At 36.0% G+C, this 23108-nt stretch overlaps 3 protein-coding genes across 7 annotated transcripts; 1 reads left to right on the top strand and 2 right to left on the bottom strand.

Moving 5' to 3' along the window:
* Positions 1-368: 368 nt before the first annotated feature.
* LOC103410765 (uncharacterized) lies at positions 369-3727 on the bottom strand. 2 transcript variants are annotated; one of them, XM_008349433.4, is made up of 2 exons: positions 3589-3727; positions 369-2024 (listed from the first exon to the last, which is right to left on the bottom strand). In XM_008349433.4, the coding sequence occupies exon 2, from the start codon at positions 1932-1934 to the stop codon at positions 624-626; it is 1311 nt and encodes a 436-aa protein (XP_008347655.3). In that variant the 5' UTR covers positions 1935-2024; positions 3589-3727; the 3' UTR covers positions 369-623. The 2 variants fall into 2 exon arrangements, with proteins under 2 accessions (XP_008347655.3, XP_008347656.3); XM_008349434.4 differs by having other exon boundaries at positions 369-2015; positions 3589-3702.
* Positions 3728-12851: 9124 nt separating this feature from the next.
* Positions 12852-17357, top strand: LOC103428787 (uncharacterized). Of its 4 annotated transcripts, XM_070826847.1 has the most exons (7): positions 12885-13009; positions 13917-14003; positions 14687-15886; positions 16016-16066; positions 16147-16245; positions 16484-16648; positions 16998-17357. In XM_070826847.1, exons 3-7 carry the CDS (start codon positions 14696-14698, stop codon positions 17166-17168), a joined length of 1677 nt encoding a protein of 558 aa, XP_070682948.1. In that variant the 5' UTR covers positions 12885-13009; positions 13917-14003; positions 14687-14695; the 3' UTR covers positions 17169-17357. The 4 variants fall into 4 exon arrangements, with proteins under 4 accessions (XP_017185999.3, XP_070682948.1, XP_028962829.2 ...); XM_017330510.3 differs by lacking the exon at positions 13917-14003 and having other exon boundaries at positions 12852-13009; XM_029106996.2 differs by lacking the exons at positions 12885-13009; positions 13917-14003 and adding an exon at positions 13547-13681.
* A 2670-nt stretch (positions 17358-20027) lies between these two features.
* LOC103428789 (uncharacterized) lies at positions 20028-22856 on the bottom strand. The gene is made up of 2 exons (XM_008366906.4): positions 22542-22856; positions 20028-21861 (listed from the first exon to the last, which is right to left on the bottom strand). The coding sequence occupies exon 2, from the start codon at positions 21804-21806 to the stop codon at positions 20565-20567; it is 1242 nt and encodes a 413-aa protein (XP_008365128.3). The 5' UTR covers positions 21807-21861; positions 22542-22856; the 3' UTR covers positions 20028-20564.
* Between the last annotated feature and the right edge of the window lie 252 nt (positions 22857-23108).

The raw sequence follows: 23108 nt of genomic DNA on the forward strand, positions 1-23108 counted from the left end.
TTGTTCTTGTTGGGATTTTTTTTGTTCTTAATTTGAATATTGACGTTGTTGATATCATATATTTACAAATCATATATACAATTACTTATCTGTGAATAATTTGCACATTCTTTCTTACAATTTTGTTGATCATTTCATATTAATCATGATCGATGTATACATTCCATTTTCCGAACGACACCTTGCCGGCACTCACTAGTTATTCAAAGTGTTTTGTGCAACAATTTTGGAAATGAAATAAGTTTTACATCAAAGGTGTAGATATTAAAATGCATAGATTCTAATCATAGTTACACTTTTAAATATGCTTTCAGAAGAAGCGTAACGTTACACCAATATTTAGGGGAGTGAAAACGGACACAGAAAAATCAGGTAAACGACTAAAAATAGAGCATAATTTATTTACAAATGTATGGTACATCTTACACTGGTAATATGAACAAATTCCTGCAGGGAAAATAAAAATGTCCCAATTACACCCTCCCCATCTTTCTGCGTTTCAGTCCAATCCAACTTTTTTTTTTCTCTCAAATCTTTTAGGCTCACTTCACCACAGAATATGTCAATGTATGTGCCAAATATACACAGATTTTTACAGCACAAAATTTATGAATTAGGGTTTATCATTTGGATTCGTAATCTATGACAGTCTCAAATGCCCCAACTAATGCCTTCACCTTGTTCTTCCTTTTCTCCATCAACTTGTTTGTAGTCTCCTCAATCACATCATTGTATGCAGGAACTGTGTCCTTCCTCCCTCCTCCTTGTGATGATCCCTCGCTCGCTTGCCGCTGCTTCGGCGCTTCCTCTGACTCCACCTCAGCAGCCTTTTGCGGCTTTGCTTCTTCAACTCCGCCGTCCACAACTTCTCCCCTTTCCTTCTCATCCAATGCCTTTTCCTCAACATTTTTGCTTTCCTCCCTTGTATTTTCTTCTTTACTTTCACTCTCCTTCTCCTTTTCTTCTTTCACCTCAACTTTTGTTTCCTGATCTTCACTTCTCAAACCCTCTTCCGCCTTTGCCTCGCCGCTTTCATCAATTTTTTTCTCCTTCTCTTCCCCATCTTGTTGGTCATTATCTGCCTGCTTCTCCTCTTTTTCGGTCAATACACTTCTGCTTTCTTCGCTTCTTTCCTCCACATTTTCCTTCAATTCCTCCGCATTAGAATTTACACCCTCACTAGCCTTCACCTTCTCATCCTCGCCGCTATTCCCTTCAGCATCAGAAACGCCAGCGTCGTGATCACCAGCGTGTTCAATCTCCTCGCCTTTCGGATCCGGAAGAATCACTTTATCATGCTCCTCACTCGAGATCTTACATACCTCTTCAACCTCATGATGTTCGAAAGACTCTATAGCATCTAAATGAGCTTCGAGATTAATTGTATGTTTTATGTCCTCACTTTTCGGAGCTCTTGTTGAACCTGATGAACTCTCCTTCTTAACCGAACTGCTTCCGCTGCTCTTCTTCACACTCTTTGCATGCAAAAGCTGCGGCCTTCCAGCCCCAGAAGTGCTCGATTTTGTCCTCTCTATTCTTGGCCTCGGAGCATTAGATGAGGTTTTTGCTGAAATTGACGACGATCGCAGTGACGCTTCCCTTCCCGGGGAGACCAATGCCTTCCGAAGCCTAGAAGGTGATGCTGGCTTGTCAAAAGATCTTCTTCTATTCAATGTAGGTTTTTGAGACGCTGCATGATCTTCAGAGCCATGTTTTTTGGCTCCAGCGGACAATGACCTCAGCGAGTTTTCGTGCCTCGAGGCGCTTAACGTCGGCCTGAGATAGTTTGGGACTTGTTTTGCTGATGAGGTTGAAGAGAATTTTTCAGTGATTGTCGTTTGGGACTTGGTGAGCCTTTTGGTGGTTGATGATGGTGATGTAATCTTATTCTCCCTCCCTGGAGCAGGGCTGCTATCTTTAGATCTTGTTGCCATATATACAAGAATTTAAAGATCGACAGTTCAATTTACAGATATATCGAAAGAGATGAGAAGTTTCAGATGCCTACTATATCCCTGCATCATCTAAAGAAAACACAAGTTAGAAATGAGTATTAAGACGATAAACATTACAAAGAAGATACACGTCGGATCCTAAAACCATTCATATCAAATCACGGTCCAGAAATAACAGGAAAAAAAGAGAGGAAGTTTTTGACCGAACATTTTTTATACGGTTCATTTTTAACGAAAAATCATATTTTACCTTTTTTTTAGTACTATTCACTACACATTTATTTGTCATTTTTTCATTAAAATTATTATTATTATTATTTATTTATATGAAGTTTTCGGTAGTTTTTCTATAAAAAAAATCGTAAACCAGATACAGACTAGGTATGTCAGATTGAATTAAAACATACGAATAAAATCAAGATAGAAGTGGGCCTGAGTGGCCCATCACCCCCTTCCAAGTTTAATGTGATTTATTGTTGTGATCCACACAGCAAATAAACCTGCAATTCAGGCTCACCTAAGTCTGCACCAAATCCTAATGCAGCAATACGAATCTAAGCACTTGACCTTTCATGGGGAGGAAGGCTTGACTAAGGCCGGGTCCATATGTAAACCTTACCAATGGGATAAATTTAGGTGGGTCCCACTCCCATCTTCTACTGGAGAGCAATTATTTGCACTAGTACATTGTCACCGTGTTCAATATTGATGATTATATAACGTTATATTATTAGCACGATATAAGAAATTACGATGATGATGCATCCTTAACATAAGATATCACAATAATAATGTATTCATTTGTTAAGAGAGAACGGGCTAAGTGAGGGGGCTAACGAGTCTTTCTAGATTCTTCCATTCTTGTTTGTCATCCATTTTTCTTAGGTCCATATTCTTTTCTTATAAATGACTTCTTTTCCTTCTTTTGTTTGTTAAAGCAATCACATGTCTTGTGTATCCGGCACATGTATTATCATTTCATGTAGAAACCATACCTAATTCGGTTACCTAAGCAAATCCTAAGTGGGTTTTGGTTGGTTTGTTTTAGGACCTTGGATCTTATAAATGGTAAACTAATTGAAAATATTGCCCCAAACACTAATACAAACACATGAGATCTATCAAAATAATGATCAACTCTGACTACCAAACATGCACGGATCCATTAGAAACTTATATGGGCTATAACCCCGACGAGGTTTTTTTTTTTTTTCCTTCTAAAATTAGCAAGTAGGGGCTTCTAAGTTCTAAGAACCAAATCATGATCCCATCTTCTAATAGCCCAGTCATCAATTGAAAATAGCCGGTCTCACCCTAATCAACTAAGCCCTTCTAAATTCTAACCCACGACAATGTCGGTAAGATAAATTTAGCTCAGTCGACTTCGAAATTCTGGGTCCGTTCCTAAAACCAAACAAATTAGCTTGTTTATAAAACAGGTGCGACTTTTGATTCATCTTGCTCAACCCTAGTTACCAAACAAATACAATATCGATAATTGAAAACATATTATAGAGTCAACATTCACAAAGTTTCTTCCACAATCTAAAAACCCAAATTGCAAGCAAAAACAAAAGCAAAAGCATATGGCGTAAGAAAGAGTAAATTTGTAGGAACAAAAAGAAAAACGTACCTTGATTGAAGCCAAAGTTGAAGGAAGAGTTATAAGAAAATCATTCATAGAACAAGAGAGAATGGTGTGGAAGGTGATGAATATATGAAGGAAGAGAAAGAGATTGGTTGGAAGATAAATAAAAACAAGCGAAAATTACGTGCGCCCAAAACTGGGTGTGGGTGGTGGTGATGGTGTGGTAATCAAGCTTAGTTGGAGGCCATGAAATCAAATCATCTAATAATTCTAATTTATTTTGTTTAATTAGTATGGAACAATATTATTCGAGACATGTGGCAAAGGTTGACCCATTCTTTGTTTCATAATTAATAATTTAATTGCAAACTGATATTTGTATTAACTTTAACAGAAGACGTTAATTAATTGTGGACATTAGTTTAGTGTCTCTAAAAACACTTATACAAGGGTTCTAGCTGAAAATAAAAGTGTCCGGCAAAACAAAACCTCGCTTTATCAACGATCATTTCGTTTTAAAAGCGTTTAGTTTTTGTTTTGTTAGTGAAGGTCATGAGTTCAACTTTTGTCGGTGGAAGATTCTTGTGTTGTTTCAAACAACAAAATCTCTCTCTTATATGTGATGATCTTTAGATGTTAGTACATGGTCATGTTGATTTACTAGCTAGCTCTTGGTCAAGAAAGAAGTTTCGGGTTCAAATTTCTCTCTAAACTTTCTCTATTGATGATGATGATGATAATAATAATAATAATAATAATAATAAAGAAAAAAGATAGAGGATCCAAATCATGTTCGTTATCTAAATTCTCGACTATGAATCAAGCCAACAGTTCTTAAACACAAAATTGAATGTGCATTGGCATTGATATCAACATTAATATTGTGTTCGATGCTCATATTCTAATAGCTAACTAGCTTGATCGTGATGTTGGATTGATCAAGAGTTAGGACTTTCATAATTGGAGTATGATTCTCTCCCCTCTTTTTTTTTCCTCTCCATCCCTCCCCTCCTATTTGAATGGTCACGATTAAGTCACGTCCACATCTTATATTAATTTTTTATAGAAAGAGAAAGACAAAATATAAAATGTGAGAAGAGGAAATGGAAATGAATAAAAAGAGGATGAGAGAGAATCTTAGTCCTTCATAATTTTAAATGAGAAATATGTATCCATTATATGCACAGTATAGAAAATGTGAGAGGAGAAGATGAAAATGAATGAAAAGAGGATAAGAGAGAATCATAATCCTTCATAATTTTAAATGAGAAATATGTATACAACACAGTACTGTCAAAGATATAAAACACTCAGAGTCAGTATCAGGTCAAATTAAGTTTACAAATCTTGGTCAAAATCAATCAAAATAATTTTAATTTACAATCAATCAGCTTCTTAAATTTCATCGAGTATTAATTTAAAATTAAAGAGTCAAATATAATTTAAACACCAAAAAATCCTTAAAAGCAATTACATATATTGTGATGTAAGAATCACAGGGAAAAATAAAACAATGTCTGAACGATCTGTGTGCCCACATTATTTTGCTCATAATCTGACATAATCTGAAATAATGAGTGGATGCTATAAGGACTTGATCAACCGGAATCTAAACGTGATGATATCTCCACCAAACTCATCGTTTATAAAACATGTGTAAAGGCCACCTTCATCATCAGTGGATGACAACAAACTCAATACAACAACATTTTTTTTATATTTGGATCATCCTTTCAATGGTTTTCTAAACTGAGGATGGAAAATCGAACTTGAGATTTCTCTAACATCCAAGTTCTTTATAACATTAGAAAAAAATTTGCAAGTAAATTAGAAGTTAGTTAGAGTTCAATTTTGATTATCGTTCTATAAAATCAATTTATATTAAACTGATCTATCAGTAAGAGTTTTTCAATATAGACAAATCTTGCGTGTAGTTGTGGGATGCGAATGTCCAGTTAACTGACTATATTGTGATCATTAACCGGTCATTTAAACCATGCACCTAATCCCACAAAATCTATTTCGTTGGAGAAAACCGTAAACCTCATCATATGATATATGGGGAAGAATCCGTTCACCACTTTTTTATATAACTTTTGACACACATTTTTATGAGGTCCACTCTGTATTGTATTTTAATGATCTGAACTGATTATTTTTTAGAACATCATTAATAGATCGTCCTTACAAAAAGTTAGACAAATCCAATATCATTAAGACATTTATATGTAGTGAAAAAAATTGACGAATACGGTTCTACAAAGAAACCATACATCTTAATCCAATGATCATATGGTTTTAGAGTTGATGATTTTTGGTAGACATAATTTTTTAGGGAAGACCTAAAAGATAAACGGTTCAGATCGTTGAATACATTACGAAGTGAGCTCTACAAAAACATATGTCAAAAGTTGTGTAAAAAAGTGATGTCACGATCCGTCCCTACAATACATTATCCTAGGAGCAATTTTTATCTATTTTTCACTACAAAATTACTTACCTTCCCATGATCATTACCATTATATAATTGCGTGAGTTGATAGCAGTTTCTTTTTATATCGTTTGTTTGTGTGTGGGTTTGGATGAGAAGTCGAAAGTAGTTTGAACGTAGAAAAGTGGTTTCCTTAAATGTAATTTGATCTACTTATGGTTTGGACAATAGTGTGCTGGTGGATCATTATTGGTTCCAAACCTAATTAAAAGTTGATTACGTACGTGCACAAGTATTCAAAAAATTTAACCAAAGAATATTAGGTCCATACGCCAGCAATTAATTAAATAATTAATCAGATCACCACCTAGCAAAATGTTAATAAATTAAAAATAAAACCCCAACAAGAAAAAAGCAACATAATTTTCTCAACTGGGAGATTTTGCCAATAACATATCATATAAAAAATATCGATGTGGCCCTATATATGTTGTGGAATAAAGCTTTAATCCCTGCTGTGTTCATTATGTTTTAAACTTAAAGTTTAAACCCTAATGCTTTTTCGTATTAGGCCTACTTATGTCTACGCTCTTAAACTCAATACGAGTCTTATTTTTCTTAATATAACTCGTGTTATGTCACTTAATTTTCTATAAACTCAACTTATTTTCACTTTGTCCATAGTGTAATGTCTATTCCGTTAAAATTGGTGATGTGGCATAAATGAGACTCACTTTTTGCAGAACAGTATACTATGTGGGTGCCATTTGGAAAAAGAAAGTTAAAAATAATAACAATTAATTTAAAACTCAAGTTTTAATTATTTAAAATAAGAATAAATCCCCTTACCCCCTCTCCCTCTCCTTTAGAACCATCGTTACCGGATTTTGACGGCATGGGCCAAAGTGAGAATTAAGTTGAATTTTACGGGGTTAAGTTATGCATTTTGAGTTACATGAAGAGACTCATATTGAGTTTTACGGGGCATAAGTATAAATAAGCCTTCTTATTACTTTAAATATAATATAGTGCAATTGCTCTTATGTAGTCCATTTGTGGCACATCCTGCTTCTCATTCTGCAGTCAATTACTAAAATTAACTAAATAAATAATTAATCAACTCGTTCCGACAAGAAAAAGAAATTTCATTAACTCGTAATGTTATGGTTTTAAGCATTTTTAATTTAATTAATTTAACTAAGAAGAGGAACACAAAGTAGTGGTGTGGTAGGAGATGATGTTTACCTTTCCATGCTACACATGGCAATTTAATAAATAAATAACTACCAGAATTTGAGGTTCGTTTGGTATATAAACTAATAATAATAATTTATTATTATTTATGATTTCTTATAAGGACCAAGAAATAAAATTTAAAAAATAATGTGGATGTGGCTGCTGGGATTCGAGCCTCAAGTCTAACTTTTAGTTGTGACAGGAATACGGATGGTACACCACGTGTTTTTATGCAAGTGGTGGAAATTTTTAATTTTAAGTTATTAACTTTTTAACACACATAATCCACCATTTATATAGGGACACGTGGTGTACCACTTTGTGTGAAATGAACATTGAAAAATCTCTCCACGACCACAACGTGGAATTCTTACCACTAAACTAAAGACACAAGTAGTAATTTAATTTAATTTCTTTTTAAAAAAGAGGGACAACCGGTGATACGTCAAGGTTATTCATCCATTTCAGGGGCTGGAAAGACTCATAAGGGCATTTCAACCTCTTCATGGCCACAAGTCTGGCATTTACACCAACATCAGGTTTCGAAACCAAGACCTTCAATTTTTAATTTAAAGAAAGTCTTGCAATCCGTTTTTTACCACTAGACCACCAACTAATGATTAAGTAGTGATTTAATTAGAATTTAACCAATATTTTTGTATTGATAAAATTGATGTTTATTAACATATTTTTAGAAGGAAACTGAGCATGTGGAAACTACTTACGAACATACCTTGTTCCAAAAGCATATAACATCGTCTTTGAAGTTACCAAAATTGTTGAGACACTAATGAAAAAAAGTTGTCTACTAATACCAAATACAATATAATCTTAATATAAAACATAAAATAAAAATTAACAATAAAATAATTATCGTTTCGTCTCCTAACTCAAAAGTAAATTAATTTTTTTTATAAATAAAATAAAGAAGAAAACTTCAGATTTAATAACAAGTAAACACATTTTTAAAGTTAATGACTGCAATGTCACGTAAATTTACCTTTATTTAAATTCTTCTTTTAAAATAAATTTAAAAAAAAAGGTCTGTTAATTTAACTCATTTCATGGCCCTGCATAAAATTATCCATGAACAAGTTACAAGCGTAATGTTGCAGCAAAGACGTAAGTTAAAAGAACAGATCTGCTAAAATAAAAAATTAAGGTGGAGAGACAGTACGTGTATTTATTTAGGGCAAGCTACCTTCATCTTTTTCATTGTGTATTTTATTATTGTTATTATTACGATGGATGAGGGAAAGATGCAAATAGAAATTGAACGCATGAAAGATGTGCAAGCAAAACGTCAAAATCATATACAAACAAGTTGCTTCAATTTATGTGCTGTGATTTTTCAAAATAATTGCATGGAGTGATGTCATAGATTTAGTACCGATATTGGGAGAAATTCTTAAGTGTAACAACATGAATTTATCACGTATTATAATGTGGATGAATAATATGATTGATATGTTATATTTTTAAAAGTAATTTTTCAATATACTAAGAACACGACCATATAATGTTACTATTTCACCTAAATTAGGACACATGTCAGGTTTGAAAAATCTCTCCAAAATAACTAAAAGACTTGAATCAAAATTTGAAATTGCATTCGAAGCTTAGCCAAGTTGTCAAGTTTGAATTCCTATCACTGTTCAGATGAATTTAGTTTACATTTGTTTGTAACAAAAAGTTTATGAGGAGATTATTTACTTTGACCACTAGCCGTTGGATACACCTACAACCTTAAGCCGGAATGACTTACAATATGTGTCACTAGTATAGATTTACGTAAGAATGTGCCATTGCCCCACTGATATGCTTAGGAATTTACAAATCATGTATCAATGAGAACTACAAATGGCGAGACTTGAACCTTGATGGGGATCACATGGCAGAGACCTTACTAACTAAGTCAACCCTCATTGGCCAATTATCTTATCATTTGTCAAAAGAAAAATCCAAAATTACATGAAAATAGTTTCTTTGAAAAAGTATTTTCGTTTTTACCCCATAAAAAAGTATTTTCGTGGAAATGGCAGATATCCTTTAAAATGTAGTAAAAAAAAAGTAAAACAAATATATTATTGGGGGTAATAAAAGTGATGAGTGTGTGGATCCACAAATATAAAGAACGTCGTGCTCACCAAATTATCCTTTCAAGTTTCAAGACTCTGTGGATTCGATCCTTGACAAATTCACGGGTTTTGTTTTTGTAGATAAAAAACTTGCGTACTCAAATTCTCTTTTCTTTTTATTTATTTTTTCTTTTTGATGAATTTTGATTCATTAAACTCAATTTAAAATTTTAAATGGACGTCTATTTTGTCCTTACCAAGCAAATCTCTGACCCTGGAATCTGGGGATCAGTTCGATTATCCTCATCTCCTTATAAAAAACAATTATCTAATGAATGAGTGAGTCGCAAATAAAATGCACAACACTTCCAATCCAATTAACTTGTGAATAAATTTTGTGAATAAATTAGTGGTTAGAGTTTTTCGCTTCAAGTCACTGTGTTTGTGTTCCAATAATTTTTCTCTTTTTAATGTAGATTATATATAACGATATATTTTAGTAAAATGTGATGGTTTGAGCTCATCTTTACAATGAGCATCCTATATTAATTTGATATAGTACAAACCGTTAACGAGAATCAAGCTTGATTCGAGCACAGCCTCACACTTACTAAATGGCTTATTAATTGTAGCTTAAAGTAGTAGTATCGTATTTAATAAAAAAAAAACTTGTTTATTAAATATTTTGGGTTAAAATAATTTAGTTACTAGGAAAAATTAGGGATGGATTTTGTTGATGCACAAAATCCGGAGGATCTTGGACCAACGTAAATCCGATCGTGAATCACACAAACGAACAAGAACATAAAGATGTATCGTGGTTCATCCCAACTGATGTTGATTCCATTTCACTGTATGAATGTATGGATTACAATAGATCGGCAATTGAGCTCTCTATGGATGCAGCCCTTGCCATTTTGCTCTCTGTTTGGCTGAGAGGGTATTGCCCTCTATTGTTGTGAGGCTCTCCTTTGTGAAGGTGAAGATGATCCTTTTATAGAATAAGGGTTTTTTCCCTCTTACATGGGTTATGTGCTTAGTAATGAGGTCTAAGGACAAGGCCCAATATATGGTACCAACATATTTTATTACCAAATTACCATGCTAACTGAATTACCAATTGTACAATACCAATTTTGTGTCAATTGGTAATGGCATGGTATTGGACCGAACCAAAATTTATGGTACAGTTTTGGTATTCAATACCATTACCAAAGGATTATCGTACCGTATCGAAAAATATAATAATGTAGATTTATAACTTATATAACATATATGCGTATAATATTATCTATAATATTTGTTTGGTTCGATCCCCCGCCTGACCTAACTAATGACAAAAGAAAAAGGCAAAGAAAAGAAACCCTTCAGTAACTCAGGTTCTTTCTCTTTGAACACTTTCCCATTCTACCGTCGACTCCACACTCATCCATCTCTGTTAATTGATTTTGTAATTGGTTTTGTTTTAAGATTAATTGGGTTTATGAACCTTCTTGTAATACGGAAGGAGTAGGTGCGATCTGGATGTTGTAAGTAAAAAATAGTTGGGTTCACCATTGCCAAGCGCCATAACCATGTCTTCAAACAAGATGATTTTGTCACTTACCATGCCATAACTAAGTTTAATGTGCTATACATATATATGTTTAACAAAGTGACAATTACCATTACCATACCATGCTAACCAAAGTATTTTGCATACTGAAAGTTTGGCACGGTAATGATAATGGATTTTGTCAAAACAAACATTTGGTATGGTAATTGGTACGGAGGCTTTGACTTGTCTGATTTAACAATTTTTCTTCAAGAGTCCAAACTACTCAGCATTACGCGTGATAAACAATCAGAACTGATTTGAGAAAATACTATTTTTACTAATTTTTTTTTCAAGATTTTTACTCACTTTTTAGTCTAATGAATATAAAGTCAAATTAGTATTGAAGACCTACTCTTATGTAAAAGGAAAATATATTTTAGATATACATGAAACAACCAAAAAAGAGGAAAGGTACTACTATCGTTATTAACCCTCCTAATAAGAATAATGGTAGATGTTGAACACAATTCGTTGTCAAAGACATTTCAAGTTTTTCTCCCATGTTGCTTTAAAAAAAGGGTTTAATTTTTTTGATAATTACGTGTTTTCTTGTCCAATAAGGTTTCAAGTTCGTTTTTCCTATCGGATTAATATTTATCTCTATGTCTTCTTAGCCAATTAGGATTTTCAATTTCTAGTAGAATTCTATACAAAAATTTGGGGTGTGCGTGAGTTGGTTTGGGTCTGTTTTGGTCAAAATCGAAACCAAACCGATTTGGTTGGTTGGGCCAAAATTGCAAATCAAAATTGACCAAGCTGGGTCTAAAACCGATCAGGTCGATTAACTGACGGTGGTTGTTTGGTTTGAGTCGGTTCTCGGTTTGTGTGAAGAAGAAAATACATAACAAATTTCTCTTAGAAAAGCTACAGAACGTAGCACTAATATGAGTGATTGCTCAAAAGAAGCAGCCCAAGAAGAAACCAAAGCAGCAATTGCTGCCTTCTCCAAATGGTCCCCCTATTCTACGGACTCTCAAACTAATCATGTTTTGTTTTTAGGTGATGGAAACACGGTAACTTGCAAATAAATAACCATTTATATTACTACACATAATAATTGTGATAAGAAATAAAATTAAATATATGCATATTGGTTTGGTTAACCGTACCTTAAGAATTTTGGAAATCGATTGCCAAACCAATTAAGATCGGTGCGATTCGGCTTAACCATCAAAAATTAAAAAAAAAAAAAAACCAAACCAAACCAAATAGCTTCATTTGGTTTTTTTTTTTTTTTTCTAAAATGTCCAACCTATTACAAACCTCGTGATCAACTAAGACCTCAACTTTTCTCTCAATTGTTAGTTTATGGTACTCCTACTATTTTTTGTGCAAATTTTAATCTAAATCGCTTATACTTATTTTTAGTTGCGCTATTGCTTTGACTCGTAAGAATATTTTTCATGTAAAAGAATATGTTAGATTTTCAAATTCCTTTCAACATAATTTTTGTATTTAATTTGACATAACATAAAGTTATATGTACATTAACACGGTAACGAGTTAGTAAAATTATTATATGGATAGATAGTGTATTTTTATACGAATATGTAGTTTTCATCCACATAAGTCGACTCACTTATTCACACATACATAAAAAACAATCAATCTGATAAGCAAAGTGACAGAGACCCATTTCAAGTCTTCAACCTCAAGGTGGATTCTAATTTACTTGGACCTGAAAAATAATTAAAGAAATAAAACAATCTTAATCACAACAATTAAAAAATGGCCACAGAAGAAAAAATAGTATGAGGTTGGCCGGCAGCTGATCCCCTGCAGCCGTCGATCGTTGACCTTTTATATGATCCAACGACTCACATATCTCCGAACTCACTTTCTCATCCGGACGGCACTACACTTTGGCTGTTGTAACTTGTTTGTTCCAGTTAACCTTCCAAAGCTGGAAAGAAATTAACTCCAAAAAATTAAAAATTATATATATAAAAAAAAATGGAAGTCCAATATTACAAGGGACTTCTCTCTTCACACAGGCGTTTTTACCTCCTTCTCTCTCTAAAAGGAAAAGCCTTTTCCTTTCTCTCTCTAGATCCTTAAAAAGCTTAAACTTTCGGCTTCTGGGTATTCAAAGGAAGAAGAAGAAGGAAGAGGAGGAAGAAATAGGTAGAATTAGAACATCGGATGATCAAGTTTACTTCTTTAACTCTGATCTAAATTCAATGATTATCGTTTTGTATTGGGTTTTCTTCTAAATTTTTCAAATTTCTCCATCTGGGTTTTATCTCTGATTATCGTTTTTGGTATTGGATAGCTGCTGGGTTTGCTTCATCATCATCTGCTTCCTTCTGCCTCCAAACTTTTTAATTTTTTTTTCAAAATTATAATTTTTGGTGAGGAATTCTGATCAATTTTTCCAGCTTGGTTTTCTTCCTTATCAATAAAAATAAGCACTTTTCAAGTCCAAAAGCGAAGATTTCTGTTTGGTTTGTGGGAATATATGGAGGAGAAATCATGATAAACATTTGTTTCCCTCCTTTTCACTGGTTTTTATTTTTCAGGAAATTCAGCTTTTTCTTTCTTTCTTTCTTTCAAGTCCTTAAATCACGGGGAGAGAGTCTTTGGTGAAAATAGAAAATAGGATCATTGTGTGGAGAATAATTCAAGAAAAAAGGGGTTTGTGGCCACTTTTTTGGGATGATTTTATGGGGCATGTGGCCATCTGGAGTCCTTTTTTTAACCCTTGCTTTTCTTCCTTTTTATGTTTTGACACAATTAAAATTTTGGGTTGTTGGGTTTCTCTTTGTATCATCAATGACTCAACTAATGCCGACAGAGGTCTTAATTTGCTAATTCTTGTTTTTTAGTGCTTAATCCTGCATTTTTGAGCCTCTAATCATCTTTTTTTTTTGTGTGCATGTTTTGTGTTTTTTCTTAATTATTATGTTGTCTTCTGCATAGAAATTATGCTCGTTTCGATGTTTCGCGTATTGCTAGTGCTCTGAGTTCTGGAATTTGTGTGATATGGTTTTGACTTACGATACAAAATTGTTGATAATGGACATACTTGTAGTGTGGACATTAGTACAGATGATGAATTTCGAAATAGTTATCGAGTGCAGTTAATCGTGTATGATGGAATGATCAACAAGTGGCTATGGTAAAGTAACAAAATTCTCTTATAATGTTTCATCGCAGCAGATTATAGTTGAATAAGGATTCCATGTCTCTGGCTAGGAAACTTGTTTGTGGGGGGGGGGGGGCTATTACTTCCAGCAGAGGAAATGCATCAATATATCTGGCCTCCAATTTTTGTTGTCATGAAAAAATCTTGAAATCTGACCTTAGTAAGATTGTTGAAATTACAACCTCAATCAGATTCCAAGTTTTGCTCATTTATGCGATGAGTTTTTGGCGGATTATTTGTAGCTTTTTGTTTTACATTGGATTCTTGTTATTTTCCATGAGCGATGACAAACTAGTGACTCATTTCTCTGTGAACATTTTTGTGTTTAGCTTTACCTACATATGAGACATAGTGCTTGCATGAAACATACTGTCTGCATAGGAAACATATTTTGTTTTGTTTAAACCTGTCCGTTGCAGTTGTTCTCAGGACTATTAGTTATGCAATGTCTGCACTCTTGTTTCCTTGTTTTTCCCCCTTCCGAAGAAATTGCCAATTATGAGTACCAAGGATTCTTTGACTCTTATATGATACTTCACCTTCTAGATCTAGATTGTCTCTCACTAACATTCTTCATGGAACTTGGAAATTTTTGTCATTTTACTTTGAAAATGGCATCAAAGATCTTAAATTTTTTTTTGTTACTGTTCTTACAGAATTGAAACATGCGATCGACATACATGGATGAGTATTTTGGTAAAAGAGCTGTTGATGGGCTCGTCTCTAAAAAGGGATCTGGTCTTGTTTTAAGGGAAACCCCCAATAGAGACCGCAATGCTCAGCTCTGTAGCCGGTTGGGATGTAGTGGAAGATTGAACTCTGTAAAAAGTGCTCAAATTGAAAAGGCCAAACCTTCAAGGCCAATATTTCGCTCTTCGTCAAGTGGGAAAGAGATAATTGGAAGTTCCTCGAGGTCTTGCGTTGGTGTTGGCAACACAAGCAAGTCCATTGCAGAACCTTGCAAAAAGCTATGTTCTAATTTGGAAACTGATTCATCTGAAACCAGTAGTGTTCAGGATGATCCAGAAGTTTCAGAAATCGCTCCGCCACCTGGAAAGATTCAAAGAGGGCTTCACCCTGAATTTCAAAATTCTGTGTCTAGTGAAGTCACTTTGATGGAAGTTGGAAGCTCTGGTGTCGCATCAAATACAAGATCTCGAAGGAGTTTCAATCAGAGATCTGGATTGCGCAGCCAAGATTCCATCGTGGGTTCTAATGTTTCTACAGGATCTAAAAACATCATCCAGACACGGGCTAGCACGGCCAGGAATGGTTTAAGAAATCTAAGATGTAATTCAGTATCTGACGTTGTCCCTTCCGGTTGTTCATCATCAGATTCAAGCCTTGGTCAGAGAGAGACCATAAAGCGAAGAACTTTTGAAGGAGAAAGTAGTTCTGCTGCTAAGGGGAAGAAAATGAATGGGTCATCGTCAGCACAAAATCCCAGTTCTAGCCATGGCATCTCAACTTCTGATTCAAGAAGAGCTAGAAATATGCCTTCTAACAGGGATAACAATGGTGTTGCATCAGTTAGGACTCGGAGAACTGTCACTGGTCACTCGAGGGGAAAGCTGCTTCCTAATCAAGGAAGTGGAAACAATTCGTCATCCAGTGGATCTTCTGCAGGTCCACATACGTCTGAACCTGAAATGTCTATCAACTCGAATGCTTCTAGTTCATCACAACAGTCATCTGATGAAGTTCCTTTAATTCGGCCGAATTCTTATAGCCGGCCAGGCAGTAGCAGTGGGACTTTACATGGCATTCTGCGAGCTGGTGCTTCAGATGTTGGGTTTTCCCGCTCTCTAAGGAACCAGGATGGACTGCGACGCTACAACATGGATGGGATAGCAGAGGTATTGTATGAAATTTTGATGAACATTTGTGTGGTCTTACAACATGTTGCCTTGTATCTGAGAGAGCACAAAAGAATTGACATAGTTGTGCCGTCATTCTTAATCTGTTTATTTCAAACAATTTTGCAGGTATTGCTAGCACTTGAGAGAATTGAACACGATGAAGAGTTAACATTTGAGGTTGTTATTAGCTTATTATAGACTTTTGTGTTCGCATTTTTAAATTTTTGTTCTTTAACTGTTCTTTTTCCATATTTCAGCAAATACTTGTTCTTGAGACCAATTTGTTCCTGAATGGCCTAAACTTCTACGATCAGCACAGAGACATGAGACTGGATATCGACAACATGACATATGAGGTTTGCTAGCACTGCTATTCATTTCTCATAGATATAATCCGTAGTATCTCTTGTTGTTCCTTTATGTTTGAACAATATTCCGCCTGGTCAGGGTGCATCTGAACCTTTTTTTATCATCAGGGCCTCTGTAATGAATCAATTCGAATAATCAACTAATGCTCGGTTTAAAATACTATAATTGGTGCAACTTTTTACCTTCATCTGTTTCATTTACGCTTTTTGCCTGCTTGGATGTCAGGAATTATTAGCTCTAGAAGAGAGGATGGGTACCGTCAGCACAGCATTGCCAGAAGAAGCATTGTCCGATTGCCTTAAGAAAAGCATCTATCAGTTTACACCCCAAGAAGATGCATCCGTAAGCTGTGATGGGAAGAAGGCGGATGACAAATGCAGTATCTGCCAGGTCCTTGTCGAATAGCTCTGATCTTCTTTTGCTCTTTTAAATCCGAGTGTAATATGTGTACCAGCACCTCTGAGTTTAAGATAATTGAGCACCCGATGACTATTTAACGCTACCGTAGAGGGGTTGCCCCTGGGAAGTTTTCAGCCTGAACCTGCACTAGGGCAAGTCAGTTCCTTGGTTAAGTTGGAAGTTAGAACTAGCTCAGCTTGCTTCCAAATGTTGTTTCACATATCATAAAGCTCATAGTGGATCTAATCAGATATACTTAAAACTTGTTTTCGGGAAATACTAGTTGAATCTAACTCTCTATAGATGCAGAGTAATGCTTATCGGTCTATCTTTTTTACAGGAAGAGTACGTGGCTGGAGATGAAGTTGGAAGATTGCGGTGCGAGCATAGATTTCACGTTGTCTGCGTAAACCAGTGGCTGCGGCTTAAGAATTGGTGCCCTATATGCAAAGGAGCAGCAGCAGCAGCAGCTCCAGCACCCTCGCCCTCTCCCTCGCCACCCTCCACATAATTCAGTCATTAAATCATTTGGAGGAGAAACTTCCTCATCTTTCTTCTTTTTGAATTTTACTGTTTCGATGTACATATCGATTCTCTTTCATCTTGTCCCATTCAACGAATAAATCCAAGCTGTTGGTCTTAGAATCCGCATTCACTTGTGGAACTGTGAATACATACAAAGTGGTGCTGTTTCTACAAACGTGTTTCTTTTTCGGTTTTCAGTTTAGTTGCCATCATTTCGATGCTCGAAGTGTTGGAATTTTTAGTTTTCCCAACTGTTTCTGGCAATGATCGGTTTTCGAACTTGCTTCAAATACACTGATGCCTCGTGGCCTTCGAGCGTCGTCGGAAATTGATCTTGAACAAAATTTTGAAATTGAGGCTGCAAAAACAGGGCTATAAAACTCCGATTTCGACCAAACAGTTAAATTACGGTATTTGTCCGACAGAACAATTTTGGTACTGTCGAGTGTTTGCTCAAGTGACATGGGAAAGAGTTGGATCCTAAAATTCGGTTTCCGTTGTTCCCAAAATTAGGGATGACACAGCTGCAAGCATGGGAAGGATCAGTCGACTTTGGTACTGCCCAGAAATGTCGCATGTAAATAAAGCCAACATTTGATGTTCCAAAATCCAAACTGCTGCCGGCACTTCACTGGTCCCATATTGTACTTGTTTGTATGTTTAAGTACATGCTCATGCTTGTCCTTTTATGTGACTCGGGTCGACCCGTTAAATTCTCTCAAATTCTTAAGTGCATGTCCACTAGCTAAATTTAATATAACTCGAAATTATTGTACTCTAGAATTTTTTAATTCTTTATTAGAATAGATCCACATAAATTACTCATAACCAATAAATTAAACGGAGAAGAAAACCTAAGTCGCAGTAATGGAGACCCGACTTACCTATCCCATGTTGTATACCCTCTTCTCTCTCTCTTTCATCGCATGGTTAGTCATGTGGTGATTTTCTATGATACTCCATAGTATTGCATACTCGGAAAGTTTTAACGGTTAAAACTTTGATCAAAAATACAAAAATTAACACCTATAGTTAAAAATCTCAAAGTATCCCAAGCACCTTAAAACGTTTGCAGTCATGCGAAGAGAGAAACAAATAGAGAGGTGTGCGACACGTTACATAAGAAAAAACAACATAAGATGAATAATGCAAAACCAGGAAACAGCCCAAAAGTCAAAAGGAGTATGCAAATCAAATGATGCCATTTCAGAAAAAAATTTCCACAACCTTTTTATCCACTGTGGAAATGCAATAACTGAAGGTTTCCATGAGCTTCCAAGTTCCCAGATAACCATGGTCTCTGACGTCAAATGAGGAACCCAATCCCCTCCGGATCTAAAGGAACTAAGTCCAAAGATAAAATGATTCGGACCATTGAAATTTGATCCAACGGTTACAATTATTATAACTTTTAGAGAACTCCCCGTTTGTAACCGTTGGATTAAATTTCAATAGTCTAGATCATTTGATGAGTGGGCTAAGTTCCTTTGGATCCGGAGGGGATCCGGTTATGTCAAATGAAGCCACAAATATCTCACACTGGTTTTTTCCATTCCACTGAAAACCTAGCAGCTGTTGTGACGTAAGTCCGAGGATGTGTCGGGGCCCATAAAAAACAACCAACGACAACAGTTCGGAAGACAAGTGACCTATGAACATGATCCCAACAGCCACATCAAATCTGTTGAAGAAACCTAGGGATTCTGCTTTTGCTCCATTTTCCCAAAAGCACAAATGATTGGATTTTCATTGTTTATAACTGACGAATTATACTCCGTGTGTTTTAGCCATTAGAACAGAGGTCAAAGATACGATAACCAAGATAGACGGTTAATAACCAAGAACTAGGTTCTGCTTCGTATGAATCTGAAGCTTCCGAGGAATAGCAGAACAGTTGTTTAATGAAGATGCGGAAAACTAGTTTACCAAAAAATAAGAAAGATGCAGAAAAGTAACCCTCAGATTCAAGCAATTTGTGAAACTGACTCATCAAATTTGTAATCCGTTTCGCCAGAAAATACAAATCTGAACTGACCCACCAGAACTGGAAATACCAAAATTAATTTACAACGATGGATCGGAATTTCAAATTCAGGCTTGGAAAACAACAGTGCTTAAGAAACCTGGTCCAAAAATAGTACGAGAAAAGAAGGCAGAAATGGTGATGAGACAAATGCATGTTGACAAGCAAGGATTATATGACTGATAAAATGGAAAAGAATGAGAACGCATGGGACATACAAAGCAATAATCCAGGAATCAATTTCCATACCTGTGAGAGGAGTGCATAATTCCAGAATTCATACCAAAAATGTATCCAAATATGTGCCATTTCTTCATCATTGAGTACACGCCCGATGCTATATTACATATCTCATACATTTCATAGAATTATTTTCATCTGCAGCATGATACTGCAACGTAAATCAATATACTAGCGGGTTTACTCGAAACAACCCGAATCAGATAAGTTTTGAATCATGCCAAAGATTTGCATATTAACAACTGTTCCTCTTTTCATTTGATTTAGTTATATTTATATAGATTTCACTCATTTTGTTTCTCCTTGTACTTCTAATTTTTTGCTTATATTCCTCATGATGAAGCTCAAGCTTCCACTTTAAATTTAACAAGCTTCCACTTATATTGTCAAATTTGAATCAGACATCAGAATTAACAGGAAAAAAAAATTAAGCTGCTTACCTAAAAAAATTACAGTAATTAGAAATATTGTGTTTCGGTGTGTGCATGCAGATGTCAACTAGAACAGATGAGCAGAGAACGATAATTTGGCAGATAATTACTTTGAGTGTCATTTATGAACACTAAAGTTAAACTCATGCAATCAAGGACAACTCAATTGATGTCGATGTGTTATTGATATTGAAATTTAAATCAATTTTAAGATTCTAAAGTACATACAGAGGATACTGCAGCTCTTACACAAGCAATTATACCTCTCACCGAGCAACAGAACAGTACCCCTGCAAAATTTTCTTATATTTTCTCCACTGGCTGCAATTACACAAAAGCGTGAGGTCTGGAGCGGTAGCAAATACAGCAGCATCTATGTTACACATACAACAGAACAACCAAACATGGGGATTCAGTTTGAAACGCCCTTGAACGGTTGCAGTTAGATAATTGTGGATCAGTCCTGGCTCCGCAGCCAGCAATTACAGACATTTGATGCTCAAACAGATGATTTCCCCATGCAATACCCGGAACTTTACCCACATAGGAACCATCTGGTGCGTCCTGGCAATGAGATTACAATTATTTGAACCCATAATCTCCAATAACTGGTGATCTCAGGACCTTTGAACCAGAACAGACCGACCCAACCACAACTTTGGGATAAATTTATCTTCACAAGGATCTTTCATTCCTCGAATGCTTGCATACAAATCTTCTCCAGCAGCAATGGCCAATCCTCTCCAAGTTGCTGTGGATTTAGCTCCATTGCAACCTTAAAATCAAGGAAAGATATTGAACACTGAGGTCTTTGCTCTTCCACAGGCCCACTGCTGCTCTGCATATGCATGTGATTGCTTGGCCACATGCCATTGATAATCTTTCCTTGAATCTGCTGCTGCTTTGGTGCAGCATTCTTTTTTGGCTCTGGTGTAGACCTTGCTCCCACCAACTCAACGCAGGATCTAATCAATCGCTTTAAGTATATATCCAACACATTATTCAGCATATTGGCACATTCTGTAGAAACTCCACCAAGACCCTGTGCTGCAGCAATCTGCTCCATGCGTTTTCTAAGTGTTTCCGTATCGGACAATCCCCCACTGTCATAATAGCTAACAATATCACAGCTGCTACCAACTGGAAAAGCTTTGTGGGCCCCACCTACGCTGGCTGGGTAGAGCGGGATCCCCAGTGGCGCAAGTAGAGGACTTCTTGGGAAACTCAAGCAGTTTGATTGTTCTCCCTCTTCCTCGTGATCAATAACAGCTAAGTCAGCCTGGTCTTTGCTGTGTATCCGTGGTCTTTCCCCAACTGCACCATCTCTTTCACTCTCAGGTAGCTCAGCAACAGGTTGAAGATGTCGCATTGGTCTCTGATAATCAAATGGATGCACATCCCCGTTTTCCACAATAACCTTACCACCATTATCCTCTAAACCCGTGGAATGATGTGATGCACTATCTACCTTCCCATTTGGTCCAAGTGGGCTTGGCCTATCCCTTAGCTTCCGTTCGCGTATCCCGGACCTACCCTTTCGTGGGGACACCGGCAATACCCCATTCGACCAACCAGGTACATTTTGATTTTGATGCGGAAAGAGGCTTTGTTCCTGCCCATCTTCTCTACTTGGAGAACTGTTTGCAGCTTGTATCCCAGGTTTTGCAGGAACCGATGAAAAGACTGGTGGTGGGGTCTTTGCGTGGCATGCATTCTTCAAGACTGACCGTATAAAATGATTATGCAGTGGCAAGTTCTCACTCCCGAGCACCCGGTGACACAACTTGTCAAATTCTTTCTTGCTCAGCTTCTGACTCAACAACCTATTCAAGTAATAAAAATACCGCTTTGACCTATCGGCCCCAATTCTCTTCACTATCTGTGCTTTCAGATCACCCAAATCAATTCTAGAGAACTGCTGAGGTTGCATTTCTCAACAAACAGATTCATACACCATCCACAACAAACAAGTAATCCCCCCGAAACTGCACCAGAAGACAAATTACCGTTATTACTGTTTCCAGAAAACCCAGAATTTGCATTCCTTCATATCATTCATTGCAAATCAATCCTCCAAACTCTGCATATCCCGACAAACAAAGGCAAACCATCCACCAAGTCAAAAAAACCCAAAACCCCCAAACTCGAATCCAAATTCGGTTAACCCTGTTTCCAAACGACCCCAAATTGCCCAGCCCACAAACAATACAATGCAAACCCAAATCCCATCTTCTCAATCCCAAAACCCTAGAGATCAAACCAAGTACCAAAGCTCTCTAAATCCCAACAAAACTATACACAATCAAGCTTAATTAATCAAAAACCATCACAAATAAAAAACCCTAACTTCGAATCACCAAAAAAAGCGGTTCGAACTCCTCGCAAACTTGAATTACACCACCCCGCCAATCCGAACCCAGAATTTAATTTCCCCCAATTCGCAAGCTTCAACTTCAAGACGCGAAATTTGAAGTCGGGGGAACGAGATCAGTAACTTGGGCGGATTGAAGTCGAAGAAACGGAGCTCGAATTGCAGGAAAATCGAATTCGAACGGAAACAATAAAGCGCGATGAAGCGCCAAAAAAAACACAGAGAAATTAAATAGTGACAAGCTCGGAGAATGTGTATGAGAGAGGGCTTTTGGGAGATTGATTGGACTCTGACCTTATCGAGTTTCGACGAATTGCAGAGAAAAATCGAACCTCAGTGACTTCGGAGCTTTGCCTTTCGCTTTCTCTCTCTCCGGGGCTTTTTTTCTGTAATTTTATTTTTTGAAATTTCTTGACTGCTTTCTTTTTTTTGGGTGTTTGCTGATTTATATTCGAACTTCCGCTCTGTGTAGCTCGATCGCTTCTGCTAATACTCTCTGTGTCTCTCTCTCTCTCTCTTCTTTTCTTTCTTTTTTCTCTCTCCTCGTTCTTTTCTTTCTTGGTTGCTCTCGCTCTCAAGGTCTCGCCTCGTGGTTTTTTTCTTATTTCTGGATTTTTGGTTTCATAAAAAGTAAATATTTACAATTTTTTCAAACAATATTTTACGATATTTGTTGTGCTTTAGGAAGTTCTATTACATGAAATTTGAAAATCTTATTTTTAGGAAAAATTACACGTATACTTTCAATACTTAATTATAGATTGAAATTACATTTTTTAAACATTTTAAGGAGGGATATTTTTAAACCTGTGTAAGATGACATCATGTCTTGTTCTTGCGTTAAAAACAAATTTACATATT

The sequence above is a fragment of the Malus domestica genome, chromosome 08, assembly GCF_042453785.1.
Source record: "Malus domestica chromosome 08, GDT2T_hap1".
Classification (NCBI taxonomy): domain Eukaryota; kingdom Viridiplantae; phylum Streptophyta; class Magnoliopsida; order Rosales; family Rosaceae; genus Malus; species Malus domestica.